This window comes from Chiloscyllium plagiosum, unplaced genomic scaffold (genome assembly GCF_037043375.1).
Source record: "Chiloscyllium plagiosum isolate Xiang-an unplaced genomic scaffold, Cpla_swu_hap1 HiC_scaffold_24, whole genome shotgun sequence".
In the NCBI taxonomy this organism is placed as follows: Eukaryota; Metazoa; Chordata; class Chondrichthyes; order Orectolobiformes; family Hemiscylliidae; genus Chiloscyllium; species Chiloscyllium plagiosum.
Genome location: NW_028270162.1, coordinates 29,031,746 through 29,051,165, shown reverse-complemented (window position 1 = coordinate 29,051,165; position 19,420 = coordinate 29,031,746). Strand labels below are relative to the sequence as shown.

The 19,420-nt window shown below is 45.5% G+C and overlaps 1 protein-coding gene across 1 annotated transcript in view; it reads right to left on the bottom strand.

Moving 5' to 3' along the window:
• The window catches only part of tbc1d10ab (TBC1 domain family, member 10Ab), a 69,429-nt gene that overhangs the window by 27,806 nt on the left and 22,203 nt on the right, over positions 1-19,420 (bottom strand). Inside the window, exon 3 of the mRNA XM_043715666.2 lies at positions 515-622. Within this exon, the coding sequence (XP_043571601.2) occupies positions 515-622 (108 nt within the window). The remainder of the gene's footprint in view (positions 1-514; positions 623-19,420) is intronic.

The following is a 19,420-nucleotide window of genomic DNA, read 5'->3' as shown; positions in this document are numbered from 1 at the left end:
CATGCAAAACCTGGAGTATTTTAACCTGGAGCAGTTATAACCCTATTTACTACATCTTGGTTGTTGATAAATTTAAATCTTGTTAAATTTAAATCTTGACCATGTTTATTGTAGCAGGATCCACCATATTCTGTCCTCCCAGCACCAAAGTATAGCAGCTCCTTAATCCTGTATAGCTCAGTATTCCTTTGTTGACAAATGACGTAGCCAATAAATTGGTTTAAGGAAGGAAAGAAAAAGAGCTCCCATTCAGAAGTGACTGACTCCTAGGAGGATATACACGTCAACTGCTTCATCGGTAGGCAGTTTACAAGCAGTCACAGCTAGTCAGTCAGGCTCGGTGGGAGGATGAGGCACCTTTGAAGGCTTACTCAAGCAAAAGACTTCAAGTACATCAAGGGGAAAGCATTGGAGAGAAAGTACTGCAAACGTATCCGTGGTGTAATCCATTAAAACTTCCTAATGTTAATATTTTAGTAAGAGCCATAGTATATGCGCTTTGGTTTATACTCACATCAAACTTCCCATGGTTCTGTTCCATTTTTACTTTACTTCCTGACAAATACTGCCAAGCTCGGCCTCTGAGTGAGGGTGGAATTCCTTTCTGACATCGGAGTTTTACCTAAGTGAGAGGATCAAGAAATGCTAACACAACTTAAATTTTCTTCAACAGTCTTAAACATTTTTAAAAATGTCACCTCAATATTTTAATTCAGATTAACTCCACAATGACATAAGGACAACTTTGACTACTGCCTTTATGATTTTAATTTCAATAGCTTATGGCTTTAAATTTAGTTTCAAGTTAACTTTCTAATAATTTGATTTGAAGTCTGGTGGCCCTACTAGCTTAAGCTGCACAAGTAAATTTTTTTTGGTACAACTCATCCACTGTCATTTGAAATTCTTTTCAATTACCTATTTAGAATGGCAGGTTAGAGTCAGTGAGGAGACAGAGGTATTGGTGCTGTTGTTGCCTTCCAGTTCTTGAATCATCATGATGAGTCATTGACAAGTAACATGACATGAATAGAAATGATTAAAGTTATTTATTTATCATCTGGCAATTGAAATAATTGAATCCCATTTCTACCAGAATTACATCTTCCACATTATAATGCATGAATCATGCCCTCCAAACAACTACATTGCATAGGCACATAGTGACAAGGGTAATTAGTTTGAGTTTCGGTTGGAATCTCTCAGTTCATTTTGACTCTTTTAATGACTCCTGCATAGAAGTGCCTCATTTCTTCTAGTAGAATTCAGCAACAATAAGGAAAGGAGCAGAGACTGAGTGTAACTTAACCTGCAGCATTTCCACAGATATTATCCTGCCACAGTATACCTTACCCATCCAACAACCCCAGTTTAGGAAAATTCTCTTGTTGACAGGTTTAAAACAGTATTCTCTCCTCTCTTCCTATAACTTCCTTCACCACTTCAGCAGACTCTTGCAGCCTCCTACTACCCTTCCCAACCCATTAAGCAGCACTCTCTCCCAATCAGAGAACAAAACCCATTCCCACCTTGTCTGACGGCAGCTCCAAACTCCCCATTCTGCCCTCAGCAAAATGTGACAATGGTTATCAACCAGATCAAACCCCCACTCAAAAATTTTAAGACAACCCTAACTTTGGCTTATTTTAAAAGCAAGTGCCACTTGGTGCATTTAGATTCAATTGGTAAAACTACTAGCCTTGAAGCAAAACACATTATTCATACACTATAGTTAAAAGACAACAAAAAAAAAAGAAATTGGAATAACTTAACTCTACTGGAAAACTTCACAGAATAATAAGTTATTTAACTAAACAGTAACTGTTCCAATATAGTAACATCTAGTAACTAGCAAAGGTCCACTGAAACATAATTTGAGGATGCAACTAAGGAATAGACACACTCAGCTGTTTATCACCATATTTAAGAATATTGAGTCTGATGAAGCCTACAGTCATAATGATCAGAAAAACCATCCATCTGATCTTGGAAGCTAACAGACTCAGGCCTGGTTAGTACTTTGACGGGAGACCAAAAAGGCCCTTGTGGTGTAATAGGAGTGTCCCTACCTCTGATTCAGGGGACCCAGGTTCAGGTCCACTTGCTCTGAAGGTGCACAATAACAGTCAATTATACAACAGACCCTTCGGTCCAACTCATCCATGCTGACCAAGCATCGTCAATCTGACCTAGTCCTATTTGCCAGAATTTGGCTCCTATCCCTCTCAACCCTTCCTATTCTTATACCCACCAAGATGCCTTTTAAAATTTGTAATTATACCCACCTCCACCACTTCCTCTGGTAGGTCGTTTCATATGCACAACGTCTCCTGTACGAAAAAGTTACCCCTCAGGTCCTTTTTGCGTCTTTCCCCTCTCACCTTAAACCTTTAGCCTCTAGTTTTGGATTTCCCCACCCTAGAACACCTTGGCCCTCTGCATGCCTCTCATGATTTTATGAACCTCTATGATGTCATCCCTCAGCCTTCAACACTCCAGCCTATTCAGCCTCTTCATATAGCTCAAACCCTCCAGTCCCAGCAACATCCTCGCAAATGTTTTCTGCACCTTCCTATAAAAGGGCGACCAGAACTGTATGCGGTGTTCTCAAAGTGACCTCACCAATGTCTTGTAGAGACGCAACAAGATGACCCAACTCCTATACTCAATGCATTAACCAATAAAGACAAGCGTACCAAATGTCTTAGTCACTACCCTGTTCAGCTGTGACTCCACCATCAAGGACTTATGCACCTGGACCTCCAGGTCTCTTTGCTCAGCAACACTCCAAGACTCTACCATTAAGTGTACAAGTCCTTCCTTGATTTGCCTTGTCAAAATGAGACACCTCAGATCTATCTAAATTAAAATTTATCTGCCACTCTTAAGTCCACTGGCCCATCTGATCAAAGTCCCACTTTACTAAAGGTAGCCTTCTTCACTATCCACTACATAACCTATTTTGGTGTCATCAGAAAACTTACTAACCATGCCTCATATCTGAGCAGGTTGTATACAAAATATTTAAAGACTGATGAAGCAACATTTTGTAAATTGATAATTATCTTTGTAAAATTGTGAATATAAATAAATGTCAAAATGATCAAAGCCTCCATTTCATATACTCCAAGTAGAAGCAGATAGCCCAAATAAATGATACAGTGCCCAGGACTTTAATTCAAAGCATTATGACAAGCACCTGAAAGTGGTGTTTTAAAAACCCAAGAGAAATATCAGTGGTTACTGTTTCAACTATAATTTTAATGATGCACAAGCTTATGATTATGTTCAGAAAATTTCCTGGTTTCTCTTTGTTGAAACTTTATTGCTGGAACAGCACAGCAGGTCAGGCAGCATCCAGGGAACAGGAGATTCGACGTTTCGGGCACAGGCCCTTCTTCAGGTTCCTGAAGAAGGGCCTGTGCCCGAAACGTCGAATCTCCTGTTCCCTGGATGCTGCCTGACCTGCTGTGCTGTTCCAGCAATAAAGTTTCAACTTTGATCTCCAGCATCTGCAGACCTCACTTTCTCCTCTGGTTCCTCTTTGCCCCCTTAAAGCATTCCACAAATATGAAAAAGTGATCATATAGTCAATGGTGTGTTCGACTTCTAATACTGTACAGGTATGTCATATTCAAACATTTTCTGACAGAAGTAAATGCAGCAGAGTTGGATTTTGCATTTTTTTCAAGCTGAAATGAATGCAATTAACTCTCCCCTCATTCCTCAACACATACTGCATTAGGCCAAATTAAGATACTTCGTCCTGTTTCTACCCCCCTCCCCACACCAGTCAAAGCAAACACTCAGACACAGTGTAGTTTTACCTCCTTCATCTTTATTCTGGGCCCTGGATGGAGAGAGAACAATCACCCATGTGCACAGAGACACGAGTTCACTGCCTTCTCTGGAACAGCAGTTTCTCAATGAACTATACAGTCATTTTACAGGGAGGAGCATCCAGATAAAGCAACATACATATTAATTGGGTAACCATTACAATCAGCGAGCATCAACAGTAAAGATTAAGCCATCTTCTGTTACACAATGAATAACCCGACTTCACAATGAATGCTTTTCACCTTGTTAACCCATTATTTTTGCCTGGAGCACCTCATTGTTAACTAATGTGATCTGAGTCATGCTCAGCTGAACCCCTTGTTTCATAAAACTCAGAACTTAACTCTTACCCTGCCTGCTTATACCCTATACACATTCTTAATACCAAGTGGAATATAATTAAGGCATCAAAAAAAAGTACAGCACTTAAACCAACAAGAAAGCAACATCGATAAAACATGACCATCTTTAATCTACAAAACATCTATCAAGCCACCTACCAAACCAGAATCTCTCCCTATGGTTAACTGCAGATAGAACAGAATCATAGAATTTTACGGCACAGAAAATGGCCATTCAATTAACCATGCCTATGCAAGACTTTTAAATTACAGCCCCTACTACAGGTTCTGCTGTAGTAACTCCACAAGCCCTCTTCAAGTACATATTCAATTGACTTTTGAAAGGTCTGATGGAGTCTACCCAATCACCCTTCCAGATCTTGAAAATTACATCAAATATCTCATTTCTCGTCTAGGTCCATTACTAATTATCCTTATTATTTTTACAAGCTCTTGCTACTGATCAACCTTTCAGAACGAATAGTCCCATTAAAACTCAATTTTGACTACTTAGTTTCCTTCAAAATGGTCTCTGCTTTAAGAACAATCCCAGCTTCTCCGGTCTCTCTGCATAATTTAAGTTTCTCATTCCATGAACCTGGTGAGATTGTAGCATCTCCAAACCAATGACATCCTTCATAAAGTGGGTTACCCAGAACTGGACATAATATTTCAATGAAAACTAACCAATGATTAGCATGACTCCTATATCTATTCAATGCATTTATTTACAAAAGCAAATATACTATACACTATCCTAACTACTTTAATGAACTTTTCCTTCATCTGCCAAAGATTCATGAGTGCATACTGTGATGGAAGCTGTCGGATTTAGATTAGATTAGATTACTTACAGTGTGGAAACAGGCTCTTTGGCCCAACAAGTCCACACCGACCCGCCGAAGCACAACCCACCCAGACCCATTCCCATACATTTACCCCTTCACCTAACACTGCAGGCAATTTAGCATGGCCAATTCACCTTTGGATTGTGGGAGGAAACCGGAGTACCCGGAGGAAACCTACGCAGACACGGGCAGAATGCGCAAACTCCACACAGAGAGTCGCCTGAGGCGGGAATTGAACCCGGGTCTCTGGCACTGCGAGGCAGCAGTGCTAACCACTGTGCTACCATGCTGCCCACTATATAAATAACCTTTAATGTTTGTTGCTACAAACTTGGACTGCTGGGATTGAATTAGCTACTGGTGATTTAGATGGGCACCTGAAGTAACTTTAGTTATTTCTGCAATCATGGTGATTTCACCTAAAAGTACCGCATATACTCATGTAAAGGTTGACCCCTCATTTTGGGCCAAAAAAATTTGTATTTCCCATATATCTGGTGTAAAAGTTGACCCTACTATATCACATTGTGGGCGGCACGGTGGCACAGTGGTTAGCACTGCTGCCTCACAGCGCCAGAGACCCGGGTTCATTTCCCGCCTCAGGCGACTGACTGTGTGGAGTTTGCACGTTCTCCCCGTGTCTGCGTGGGTTTCCTCCGGGTGCTCCGGTTTCCTCCTACAGTCTAAAGATGTGCAGGTCAGGTGAATTGGACATGCTAAATTGCCCATAGTGTTAAGTAAGGGGTAAATGTAGGGGTATGGGTGGGTTGCGCTTCGGCGGGTCGGTGTGGACTTGTTGGGCCGAAGGGCCTGTTTCCTCACTGTAATGTAATCTAAAAAATTATAAATCTCTTACAAAGGAAACTGCACGTTTCCATTAACCCACTTAAACAAAATCACATTCATTCATACTGGTAACCTACTCATCACTCTTTGTTTACTATATTGCGACTCTATTATTCATTCATACTCTACTTAGCCCACTTGGTTTACTACAGCACGTTTTGATTTTATTCATTCATTTAGACTGGCACTTATCACACTTTGTTCATTATACATCCAAAAGTTAATATCGTTAAAAAGTTAATCATTTTAATTGTGCCATTATCTGAATAAAAGTAAAATGCATTAGCTACATGTATCTTTACTTCTTGGACAAATTTGATAATGATGCTGAGGTTCATTACATATAAGAGTAAATGGGAGGAAAATGGAAGAATTTGACAGGAAAGTTCAAGATGCTTACACATTCAGAATTTAATAAATGTTTCATTTTCAGTGTGCCATTACTAGGCCATGGCGATGTTGAACAGTATGATTTTGTAGAATTTCAATTAATCTTTGACAGGTTAAATTTTCGTACCGGTCTGTATAAATACAATTTCCTACCAGTAATTCATTCTTGTTTCTATTGCTTTTATACATGAATTATGGTAAAAGTAATTACTTGTTTTTCTTCTTTCATCAGGATTAACTGAGCAATCAAATCGACTTCTGCTGAAAATACAGTATTTCAAACTGCAGCATGAATTTAACCCCCTCAAAACTAGTGCTTGTGTAATAGTCAGCCCTATAAACTGAAGCTTTAAAAATAGTCTAAAAAATCCAACTTTTACATCAGTATATGTTAGTTCTGCAGCCTGGCTGCAGAGTGAATGGATTTGTGCAGTAGTGGACTTGTACTTTAGATTGTTTGCAACCTAGTATGGTAATAATGGGGCCTCAAAAAGTATGTTTCAGATTTATGGAATTTTTTCTAAGCTTGATGTAGGCACTTTTGGGCGAGTAAGAGAAACTTCTCGTTTCACTTTTAGCTTAGGGTAGTGCTTCAGTCCTATGAAGACCTAGGAACATGATGGCTCTGTGCAGCAGTGCTCCTGAGAAGGTGATAGTGAGTTATATCATTGGGGTTAAGAGCTAATACTGGTTCCAGATCAAATTAAAAACTGAAGCTACACTGTATTTCATTCAAATACAGTGTAGCTCAGGTGGAAGAATTCTTCAGGAAGAGCATACCATAATTCCAACTTAAAAACTGAAGTCCTAAATAACTTGAATCTTCTGAGGTGTTAGATACAGGAATTCTGGTGTGAGCATTATACAAGTGACATTATGGGTACAAAACCAGGGTGTTTTGGCAAAAATAAAAGCTGTTTTATTTCTTTTCACTTTTTAAAAGTGGGTGTTTTGGGATTAATGGGATTAAACCATGTTCAAAACATTGGAATTTTTATTATAAGTAAACAGTCGGAATTATTCTATTTTTCTTCATTCCTTTTGCAATAAACTTACATCTTGCTGTTAAAGAGAAATCTGCAGCATTGTGCACCTAAGGTTCAGCTAGCAACCACTTAATTAAAACCAAAACAAATGGTTATGATCTGTCAAGCCTGTTTGGAATCCAACTGGTCTGGTAATAAACAGCTGCTAGAATCATAATACCTCAGGTGGCTTAAAATAGTCCCATTTAAGACCATACTGCCTTTCCATGCGGCACAATGGCTTAATGGCTAGCACTGCTGCCTCAGTGCCAAGGACTCAGGATTGTTTCCAGTCTCGGCTGACCGTACGAGACTGCACATTTTCCTGTATGGTTTCCGTCAGGTACTTAGGTTTCCTCCCACAGTGCAAAGATGTGCAAGTTAGGTGAATTGGGCAATTTAGTGTGGCCACAGTGTCCAAGGATGTGTAGGCTAGGTGGATTAGCCATATTAAATGCAGGGTTACAGTGATAGAGTAGAGGGCTGAATCTGGGTGGGATTCTCTTTGGAGGGTAGATTCAATTGGCCCAATATCCACATTTTATTATTTTATTCTATGGCATACTTCCAAGTAAATCATTTCACACTTCTATGTAAAATGGCATATGATGTGGACCTGCCCACGTTTCCAGGCTGTCGATGTCAAGTAGTGTGCTACTATCTTATTCACTACATTGCCTTACACCAATCTTGATGTGAAATGTATTCCTCAATTATAAAAACTCTCAAGTAGTGGAGGAATTACCAATAGTCCTTCGTGCATCATCGTTAGATAACCTTTGGATCATCCAACATTTAGTTTCTTGCTCTTGAAACGATCAGCACAAAAATTCTGAAGTGCTTCCAACAGAACTGTACTGCACAGCTTTGGCCTTTAGATACAAAGTTGGAAAGGTACTCCAGATCTGAGCTCACCAAGGCCTTGAGCAACAGCAGTAAAAACTTCCTTATTTTTATATTTCACTCATCTTGCAATAAACACCACCAAACATTCAACCTTCCTCACCAATCACATTTTTAATGTTGTTTGTTTTTGCCCATCCATAAATTATCCTTCAATGAGTGGCTTGCTAGGGATTGCAGAGGGCACTTAGGAATCAAGCCCTTTGCTCTGCATCAAGGTCACATGTAGGCCACACCAGCTGAGATTTCTTTTCTGAAACAGCATTAGTGAATCAAGTCTTTAAAGTGGCAGACCCATAGTCACCATTACGGAGATTTATTTTCAATTCCAGATTTTAATTGAATTTAAATTCCAACAACTGCCATGGAATTAAACCTATGACGCCCAGAGCGTCAGCCTAGAGTTCTGAATTAATAGTCTAGTAACATTACCACACACTATCGCCCCTCCTTTGTACCACTAAGTTCTGCAATTCTATCACCTCCCCATTTAATCATCATACTGGTTTTCAAGTCATCATTAAATCACACTGCACTCTTCCTCCCACAAAGCTCACAATATCTTATTTGAGCACCATACCTTTCCTTTCAAAATCCGCAAGTCTGATCACTTCTGCGACACAACCCCTAGCTTCTAGTTAAATGTTAAGAATTTATCAACAAATGTTGTCAACAATAACTTTTAGTAGTGAACAGCCAACATTTCCATTAAAAAAAAGTCACAAAATTTCAACCTGTTAAATCATTTCTAAATTAAGTAGCAAGTTCCCTTTAAAATATTTAAGCATGAAATCCAATCATAGTTTAAAGGCAGTTCTTTGTGTTTACCCATGAGAGAATAATTATTCAGGAAGGAAAACTATTTAGAAAGTATGTGCCAAATGTTTATTTGAAATATGCCATACCAGACTGCAAGTTTCACAAAAGCTCAAAAACAATTTACCCAGCGATTCCTATCTTTCCAAAGCAGCGAGTGGGAAACCAGTTCCAAGTCTGGATTAATTGAAGTGTGAAATTCCAACAATAAAAATGGAACCACCCATCTTGATAATTTGAAAACCATTGGTGTAACTTCAGAACATGAAACGATAACACCAACAGCAGTTAATCTGAAAAAAAGTGGGTGTGATAACTGTATTTGTCCTCAAATGACCCAATACCACAACATGAAATTTTGAATAACTTCAATCCAACCACATTTGAAACTGTTCAAAAGTAGCAAATCAAAATGGCAGACTCACATGGCTGTGATTATTGTACATTTTCCAATTTACACACTAATCAAAGACCTTATTCATGTTTGTGTTATCTCCAGACTTGACTATTCCAATGTACTCCAGGCTAAATTTCCCACATTGCACCCTCTAAAAGCATGAGCTCACCCTAATCTCTGGTGTCCAGGTCATAACTCTCAGCAAGCCCTGTTCACCTACCACCTTTGAACTCACAGAACTACAGTAGCTCCTAATCAAGCAAAGTCTTAATTTTAAAATTCTCATTTTTATTTTAAATCCCATCATGGGCTTGCTCCTCCTAGGATTGTAATAATGTCCAAGCCTACAACTCTCCAGAATACCTACGTTAATCTAATCCTTGCTTCCATAGGATCTTGGATTTTAATAATTTAAATTAATGGTGGCTCTGTAAAGCCTCTCTATTGCATTTTCCGTAAAAACTACATCTTTGACCAAACGTTTAGTCAACTAGCATAATGCCTCCTTGTAGGTAGCATTGTCATTGTTTTATAATGTTTCTGTGAACCCCCACCTTGATTTATTAATTTAAAAGGTGCAATATAAATTGCTATTACTGTACATGAAAAAGTAACCCTACTATTACTAAAGTCATTTCAAAATATGTACTTTACATTTATACAAGAACAATAAATTTGCATCAAATCATAACATTCAAGTCTATGGTCCAATACTGGAAAATGGGACCAGTGTAGACTTAGTTGTCAGTTTCGATGAGCCAAAGGACCTCGTTTGTACTGTATGACAACTAGCTTATGAAATTTAATTCTAATCTCGATAGGCATTTTGAACTGCAAGAGTGGTCAGCTACTGGTCATGCATTTCTAGGTGGGACGGAAAGAAAATGGAGACAGACAAATCTCAGTTTAAGCCCTATACCCAGATAAATCATTAAAAAATGGATCTGCATTCATGCCCTTGGAATTAGGCAGTTGATCTTAGCATATACACAAAACTGACTAAACTGTTTACATTCTGTGGTCATAAATTTTGGAAACTATCTAAACCATTTATAAGGACCAACTTTCCAGTTTTAATTTTTAAAAAATGAAGGTAGCTAATAGACGTGCTCACCTAGATTGTGCCTAGATAATGGTTTCCCAAACTTCTGTGACCCCATTTCAAGAACTGAAGAATCTCAACTGAGAGACAGTCAGGGAAGAGAAAACCTGCAAGCGAAGGTGATGGGCGTGGAGCTCACCATTGTTACTACAGAGCTTTTAATCCCAAAGTTCCAGTTTGCAGCCCCACTTGGGGTCCTGATTCCGCTTTGAGAAGCACTGATCTATAGACAGAGTTGGAACCATGGAAAAGAATTTGAATACAACCCAAAAGAAAATTGTAAACAGAGTACTTCCTGTTATGGACAAATAAGCAGAAAGTAGTTATTTTCAATGGCATTTAACTGGCTCCAACAAAGCACCATACAGGTTGCACCATCTCATTACACTATTTACAGCCAATTTTCAGAAAGGATTGCTCAATTTGAGATAGTTTGGCCATTTTTAAACTACACAGCCCTTCATTTCTTCAAACCTTATTTGGAGAAAAAAAAAAGTCACAATTTTAAACTTCTTCCTTCCCTGATCAAAAAGAAAATCCTTTTAAGTGGAGGTACTTGCACCTTTGCAATTAATTCTCTAAACCTATAATCAATGGAAAGCTAAGAAAAAAGTAAAAGCTGCTAAATACTTCCCATTCTCAGGATCTATAGTTTCTTAAACAGCAAAGCCATCTGAACAATTAAAACTCAAAACAGTCAAGGCAATGAAATAATATAATTTGGAAGAGAAAGAAAGTATCCACAGGTATCAAAATGCCTTAAAATGGAAGGAAACAGCACATTATTCAAAGTCACTACCTAGGCTCCAGTGCTTTGGATTCTGCTGTCTAATGGAATGCAACAGAAAAGCAAACACATGCCAGCTCCACTGATCTACTCTTATCTGAACTTAGATTTCTAGACCTGCATTTTATCATTTTATTCTCTGAAGGTTTAGGAACACAGTTTTATGTCATCTTGCCCTGGTTAGTTCATTTATTATTCACATGGGTCTGCAGTTAAATGGCAGTAACTTATCTCAACATAGAGTCTGTACTAAGTCTGACCTTGTTTACCCTCAACACACACTTGCATAATTCTGAAAGTTGTTGAAGCAGGTTATTTTTTGGTATTTTCACCATCACTAGCCTTAAGATACAAAAAAAAATTCCAGATGCTGGAAATAAGAAATAACAACAATAAATACTAGAAATAATGAGCAGGTGGGCAAACAGCTGTAGAGAAAATAAAACCAAAACAGTTCACTATTCAGATTAAGGCTGGACAGGCCACTCAAATGATATATTTATAATGAATTTGATAAAGTGGACAAGGACTAAAGTATATTGGGGAATGAAGCCAGCCTTAATTAAAGTGACTATGTTAATCAACGTGCTGCAGAATCCAAACAGGCTACAGCTGCTCACAGACAGTTTGCAAACAAATCTGGTAGCTACAGATCATACAATACACACCCGAATTTTGGTTTGAATGGGACCACGGAATGTCGTCCCCGGGACAAATCGGTAACACCAAGGTGTGCACCAGACACTGAAGTGCCTTGCAACTGTATCTGAGGAGGCTACATGCACCCAGCACCTCCAGTAATGGGCACTTAAGGACCACCCTGCAATGTGCCAACACCTGGTTGGATCAGATTGATTATTTTAAATGTCAGATCGGACTTTTAAATTGCAAGATTCTCGAAGGGTATTTCTGATTAAGAGTTAATTAAGGACTACTGGTTAGTATTAACAATCTTTACTCTAGTTCACCACCACCTTACAGGGTAAATAAGGATGGCAATTAATGAATCCAATTGATCAGTGACCGAACCTGATTTGATTCACTGGAAGATATTCAAGATCCTTCTAAAAGAGCACAAAAACTGGAGTAAAGAATCGCCGCAAAACCACACTCAATATAGTAACTCAAGAATAGCCACTTAAAGAGATGACACCTCAAACCATCAGAAAGCAACCACACAACATCATGTGGAGCCCAAACAAGGTCTAGTGTACACAGATGGTACACAGAGCTAAGTTGAAGCATTAGATAGATTTGTAGCATTTATCGTTAGTTCATAGTGTATTTGTTGTTCTAATATTGTGTCAAATAAACACTTATTTTTCCCTATTATTAAGAGTCGACTTAGTTCTTTTGGTAGATGCAAGAGTTTAAACACTGTGGCAGGCGCAACAAGATCTGTGTGCTCTTACCATAACTGGGAAAATGAAACAGGGTGGATGTATGTGGGTGGTGGTGGAGTGGTGGAGGGGGGAGAAAGAGAGGAGAAGAGAGGTGGAGGAAGACTTGTGTGGATGTGGGTAGAAAAGGAAAGTTTAGAATTGACGCTTCATCCTAAGACATCCCTTATCTCATGTTCAAATGAATCCGGGTGGGGGTGGGGAGGAAGAGAAGGTGGGGGGAAGGAGGAATGAAGAGAAGGGGGGGGGGAAAAGGAGGAAGGAAGAGAAGGGGGGGGAAAGGAGGAAGGAAGAGAAGGGGGGGGAAAGGAGGGAGGAAGGAAGAGAAGGGGGGGGAAAGGAGGGAGGAAGGAAGAGAAGGGGGAAGGAAGGAGGGAGGAAGGAAGAGAAGGAGGAAGGAAGAGAAGGGGGGGGAAGGAGGAAGGAAGAGAAGGGGGGGCGGGAGGAGGAAGAGAAGGGGCGGGAGGAGGAAGAGAAGGGGCGGGAGGAGGACGAGAAGGGGCGGGAGGAGGACGAGAAGGGGCGGGAGGAGGACGAGAAGGGGCGGGAGGAGGACGAGAAGGGGCGGGAGGAGGACGAGAAGGGGCGGGAGGAGGACGAGAAGGGGCGGGAGGAGGACGAGAAGGGGCGGGAGGAGGACGAGAAGGGGCGGGAGGAGGACGAGAAGGGGCGGGAGGAGGACGAGAAGGGGCGGGAGGAGGACGAGAAGGGGCGGGAGGAGGACGAGAAGGGGCGGGAGGAGGACGAGAAGGGGCGGGAGGAGGACGAGAAGGGGCGGGAGGAGGACGAGAAGGGGCGGGAGGAGGACGAGAAGGGGCGGGAGGAGGACGAGAAGGGGCGGGAGGAGGACGAGAAGGGGCGGGAGGAGGACGAGAAGGGGCGGGAGGAGGACGAGAAGGGGCGGGAGGAGGACGAGAAGGGGCGGGAGGAGGACGAGAAGGGGCGGGAGGAGGACGAGAAGGGGCGGGAGGAGGACGAGAAGGGGCGGGAGGAGGACGAGAAGGGGCGGGAGGAGGACGAGAAGGGGCGGGAGGAGGACGAGAAGGGGCGGGAGGAGGACGAGAAGGGGCGGGAGGAGGACGAGAAGGGGCGGGAGGAGGACGAGAAGGGGCGGGAGGAGGACGAGAAGGGGCGGGAGGAGGACGAGAAGGGGCGGGAGGAGGACGAGAAGGGGCGGGAGGAGGACGAGAAGGGGCGGGAGGAGGACGAGAAGGGGCGGGAGGAGGACGAGAAGGGGCGGGAGGAGGACGAGAAGGGGCGGGAGGAGGACGAGAAGGGGCGGGAGGAGGACGAGAAGGGGCGGGAGGAGGACGAGAAGGGGCGGGAGGAGGACGAGAAGGGGCGGGAGGAGGACGAGAAGGGGCGGGAGGAGGACGAGAAGGGGCGGGAGGAGGACGAGAAGGGGCGGGAGGAGGACGAGAAGGGGCGGGAGGAGGACGAGAAGGGGCGGGAGGAGGACGAGAAGGGGCGGGAGGAGGACGAGAAGGGGCGGGAGGAGGACGAGAAGGGGCGGGAGGAGGACGAGAAGGGGCGGGAGGAGGACGAGAAGGGGCGGGAGGAGGACGAGAAGGGGCGGGAGGAGGACGAGAAGGGGCGGGAGGAGGACGAGAAGGGGCGGGAGGAGGACGAGAAGGGGCGGGAGGAGGACGAGAAGGGGCGGGAGGAGGACGAGAAGGGGCGGGAGGAGGACGAGAAGGGGCGGGAGGAGGACGAGAAGGGGCGGGAGGAGGACGAGAAGGGGCGGGAGGAGGACGAGAAGGGGCGGGAGGAGGACGAGAAGGGGCGGGAGGAGGACGAGAAGGGGCGGGAGGAGGACGAGAAGGGGCGGGAGGAGGACGAGAAGGGGCGGGAGGAGGACGAGAAGGGGCGGGAGGAGGACGAGAAGGGGCGGGAGGAGGACGAGAAGGGGCGGGAGGAGGACGAGAAGGGGCGGGAGGAGGACGAGAAGGGGCGGGAGGAGGACGAGAAGGGGCGGGAGGAGGACGAGAAGGGGCGGGAGGAGGACGAGAAGGGGCGGGAGGAGGACGAGAAGGGGCGGGAGGAGGACGAGAAGGGGCGGGAGGAGGACGAGAAGGGGCGGGAGGAGGACGAGAAGGGGCGGGAGGAGGACGAGAAGGGGCGGGAGGAGGACGAGAAGGGGCGGGAGGAGGACGAGAAGGGGCGGGAGGAGGACGAGAAGGGGCGGGAGGAGGACGAGAAGGGGCGGGAGGAGGACGAGAAGGGGCGGGAGGAGGACGAGAAGGGGCGGGAGGAGGACGAGAAGGGGCGGGAGGAGGACGAGAAGGGGCGGGAGGAGGACGAGAAGGGGCGGGAGGAGGACGAGAAGGGGCGGGAGGAGGACGAGAAGGGGCGGGAGGAGGACGAGAAGGGGCGGGAGGAGGACGAGAAGGGGCGGGAGGAGGACGAGAAGGGGCGGGAGGAGGACGAGAAGGGGCGGGAGGAGGACGAGAAGGGGCGGGAGGAGGACGAGAAGGGGCGGGAGGAGGACGAGAAGGGGCGGGAGGAGGACGAGAAGGGGCGGGAGGAGGACGAGAAGGGGCGGGAGGAGGACGAGAAGGGGCGGGAGGAGGACGAGAAGGGGCGGGAGGAGGACGAGAAGGGGCGGGAGGAGGACGAGAAGGGGCGGGAGGAGGACGAGAAGGGGCGGGAGGAGGACGAGAAGGGGCGGGAGGAGGACGAGAAGGGGCGGGAGGAGGACGAGAAGGGGCGGGAGGAGGACGAGAAGGGGCGGGAGGAGGACGAGAAGGGGCGGGAGGAGGAAGAGAAGGGGCGGGAGGAGGAAGAGAAGGGGCGGGAGGAGGAAGAGAAGGGGCGGGAGGAGGAAGAGAAGGGGCGGGAGGAGGAAGAGAAGGGGCGGGAGGAGGAAGAGAAGGGGCGGGAGGAGGAAGAGAAGGGGCGGGAGGAGGAAGAGAAGGGGCGGGAGGAGGAAGAGAAGGGGCGGGAGGAGGAAGAGAAGGGGCGGGAGGAGGAAGAGAAGGGGCGGGAGGAGGAAGAGAAGGGGCGGGAGGAGGAAGAGAAGGGGCGGGAGGAGGAAGAGAAGGGGCGGGAGGAGGAAGAGAAGGGGCGGGAGGAGGAAGAGAAGGGGCGGGAGGAGGAAGAGAAGGGGCGGGAGGAGGAAGAGAAGGGGCGGGAGGAGGAAGAGAAGGGGCGGGAGGAGGAAGAGAAGGGGCGGGAGGAGGAAGAGAAGGGGCGGGAGGAGGAAGAGAAGGGGCGGGAGGAGGAAGAGAAGGGGCGGGAGGAGGAAGAGAAGGGGCGGGAGGAGGAAGAGAAGGGGCGGGAGGAGGAAGAGAAGGGGCGGGAGGAGGAAGAGAAGGGGCGGGAGGAGGAAGAGAAGGGGCGGGAGGAGGAAGAGAAGGGGCGGGAGGAGGAAGAGAAGGGGCGGGAGGAGGAAGAGAAGGGGCGGGAGGAGGAAGAGAAGGGGCGGGAGGAGGAAGAGAAGGGGCGGGAGGAGGAAGAGAAGGGGCGGGAGGAGGAAGAGAAGGGGCGGGAGGAGGAAGAGAAGGGGCGGGAGGAGGAAGAGAAGGGGCGGGAGGAGGAAGAGAAGGGGCGGGAGGAGGAAGAGAAGGGGCGGGAGGAGGAAGAGAAGGGGCGGGAGGAGGAAGAGAAGGGGCGGGAGGAGGAAGAGAAGGGGCGGGAGGAGGAAGAGAAGGGGCGGGAGGAGGAAGAGAAGGGGCGGGAGGAGGAAGAGAAGGGGCGGGAGGAGGAAGAGAAGGGGCGGGAGGAGGAAGAGAAGGGGCGGGAGGAGGAAGAGAAGGGGCGGGAGGAGGAAGAGAAGGGGCGGGAGGAGGAAGAGAAGGGGCGGGAGGAGGAAGAGAAGGGGCGGGAGGAGGAAGAGAAGGGGCGGGAGGAGGAAGAGAAGGGGCGGGAGGAGGAAGAGAAGGGGCGGGAGGAGGAAGAGAAGGGGCGGGAGGAGGAAGAGAAGGGGCGGGAGGAGGAAGAGAAGGGGCGGGAGGAGGAAGAGAAGGGGCGGGAGGAGGAAGAGAAGGGGCGGGAGGAGGAAGAGAAGGGGCGGGAGGAGGAAGAGAAGGGGCGGGAGGAGGAAGAGAAGGGGCGGGAGGAGGAAGAGAAGGGGCGGGAGGAGGAAGAGAAGGGGCGGGAGGAGGAAGAGAAGGGGCGGGAGGAGGAAGAGAAGGGGCGGGAGGAGGAAGAGAAGGGGCGGGAGGAGGAAGAGAAGGGGCGGGAGGAGGAAGAGAAGGGGCGGGAGGAGGAAGAGAAGGGGCGGGAGGAGGAAGAGAAGGGGCGGGAGGAGGAAGAGAAGGGGCGGGAGGAGGAAGAGAAGGGGCGGGAGGAGGAAGAGAAGGGGCGGGAGGAGGAAGAGAAGGGGCGGGAGGAGGAAGAGAAGGGGCGGGAGGAGGAAGAGAAGGGGCGGGAGGAGGAAGAGAAGGGGCGGGAGGAGGAAGAGAAGGGGGGGGGAGGAGGAAGAGAAGGGGGGGGGAGGAGGAAGAGAAGGGGGGGGGGAGGAGGAAGAGAAGGGGGGGGGGAGGAGGAAGAGAAGGGGGGGGGGAGGAGGAAGAGAAGGGGGGGGGGAGGAGGAAGAGAAGGGGGTGGGGGGAGGAGGAAGAGAAGGGGGGGGGGAGGAGGAAGAGAAGGGGGGGGGAGGAGGAAGAGAAGGGGAGGGAGGAGGAAGAGAAGGGGAGGGAGGAGGAAGACAAGGGGGGAAGGAAGAGAGGGAGGTGGGGAGGGGGGGGAAGGAAGAATCAATCAAATGAAAATCAAAATAAAAACCAAAACATCATTTAGAGACAATGCCTGCGCTCCCATCAGTCCAGGATCGTTCTTGGCAGCCGTTTTAAAATCATTGCAAACAAAAAGACATGATCAGTGTTGGACACATTAACAATGTGTCCTTCAGATAATCTGATTTTCGGATAACTGGTATTCGGATAATCGAGGTTTTTCTGTATTTCTTTCCTACTTCTACTGAAAGGTCACAGGCCTGAAATGATAATTCTATTTCTATCATAGATGCTGCCAGAAAATATAATTTCCAGTATGTTTTGCTATTTTATACCTGCAGATATTTAGTGTCTATTCAGTGTCCAGTTGAGAATTGTTAATGTTCAATTTTTGGTCATATATTATGTCTCATAAGGTATCAACTTAACGTTGTATCAGTATTTATTTTTGAAAAGTGGTTATAAACTAGTTAAAAAAAACCCAAGTCTCACTTTTTTGTTTTAAATGTCAGATCAGACTTGTCAAACTGCAAGATAAGGGCGGCACGGTGGCACAGTGGTTAGCACTGCTGCCTCACAGCACCAGAGACCTGGGTTCAAAGCCCGCCTCAGGCGACTGACTGTGTGGAGTTTGCACGTTCTCCCTGTGTCTGCGTGGGTTTCCTCTGGGTGCTCCGGTTTCCTCCCACAGTCCAAAGATGTGCTGGTCAGGTGAATTGGCCATGCTAAATTGCCTGTAGTGTTAGGTGAAGGGGTAAGTGTCGGGGTATGAGTGGGTTGCGCTTCGGCGGGTCGGTGTGGACTTGTTGGGCCGAAGGGCCTGTTTCCACACTGTAGGTAATCTAATCTAAAAGTATAGAAGGGCATTTCTGATTAACAGTTAATTAATGACTGCTTAATAAGAATTAACAACCTTTACTCGAGGACTGCAGTTCACAACCACCTTGTCAAGAATAAATAATGCTGACCCAGGCAGCAATGCCAACATCCCATGAGCAAATCAACAGGCAAATGTTTTCAAGTTTTTGTTAAGATATCCAGATTGATAAGATATTTCATCATGAAGCGAACAGGTTGTATTGCCATTTTGTTCAGTGCCTTATAATGCATTTTAATCTACAGATTTTAAATTCACGTATACACTTGATTTCTGAAATGTCAGCAGCTTTTTATTATTCAGGCAGCTTAGTTGAGAATAAATTATTTGACTTCAATCTAGCCAAAAACAGAAAACTTCTTAACCAGACTTTATGATTGTACATTTTCATATTCAAAACGAACATGCATGTTTTACAAACTAAAGTTTTTTTCCCTGCTAGTAACTGCTTTCCTGTACATTCTAAATAATAATAATAATAATAATAATAATAATAATAACAACAACAACAACCACCTTTACGCTGGAGTAACTGATAAAGTTACATTACAAATATTATCTATCCAACAGGACAATCCAATGAATTGGAGCATACCAAGTTAGAAAAAGCAAGCTAATAGATGAAGACAGTCTGGTGAATTTCAAATCATAGCAGGGAGGGTGTGGAAGATGATATCACATGTAAAACAAAATTCCTGTTCTTAAATGAGGATCTAGAGCATTTTCTTTGGAACATGACCGGAGATACAGATGGGACTGCCACGGTTCCATTAGATGGATCAACACCAACTTCTAAAGAGCAATTAGGGATAGGCACCAATTGACAACCATATCCCACGAAAGAAAATTTTAAAAACTGCAATAATGAAAGATTTTCATGCTTAAATAAAGACTTCAGTTTAGTGACATTTTTCATTGATACTACCCTTCCTTCTGTTCAAAGTGAAACAAAAATATTTTAGATATTTAACTGTACATAACTGCTTTCTGCAAGCAGTGTATTATTTTAACCTGTACAATATTAATTTGCAGTGATACTCTTCATTCTGTAGTACTTGTTAAAGTTGCCTTACACTACAGTTTATTCAGTATGCATTTTATTGTGACAATGGTTAATCATCCAATCTATGCTACATTGAAAAAGGAATCAAGCATCACTATTCACAGGAAGT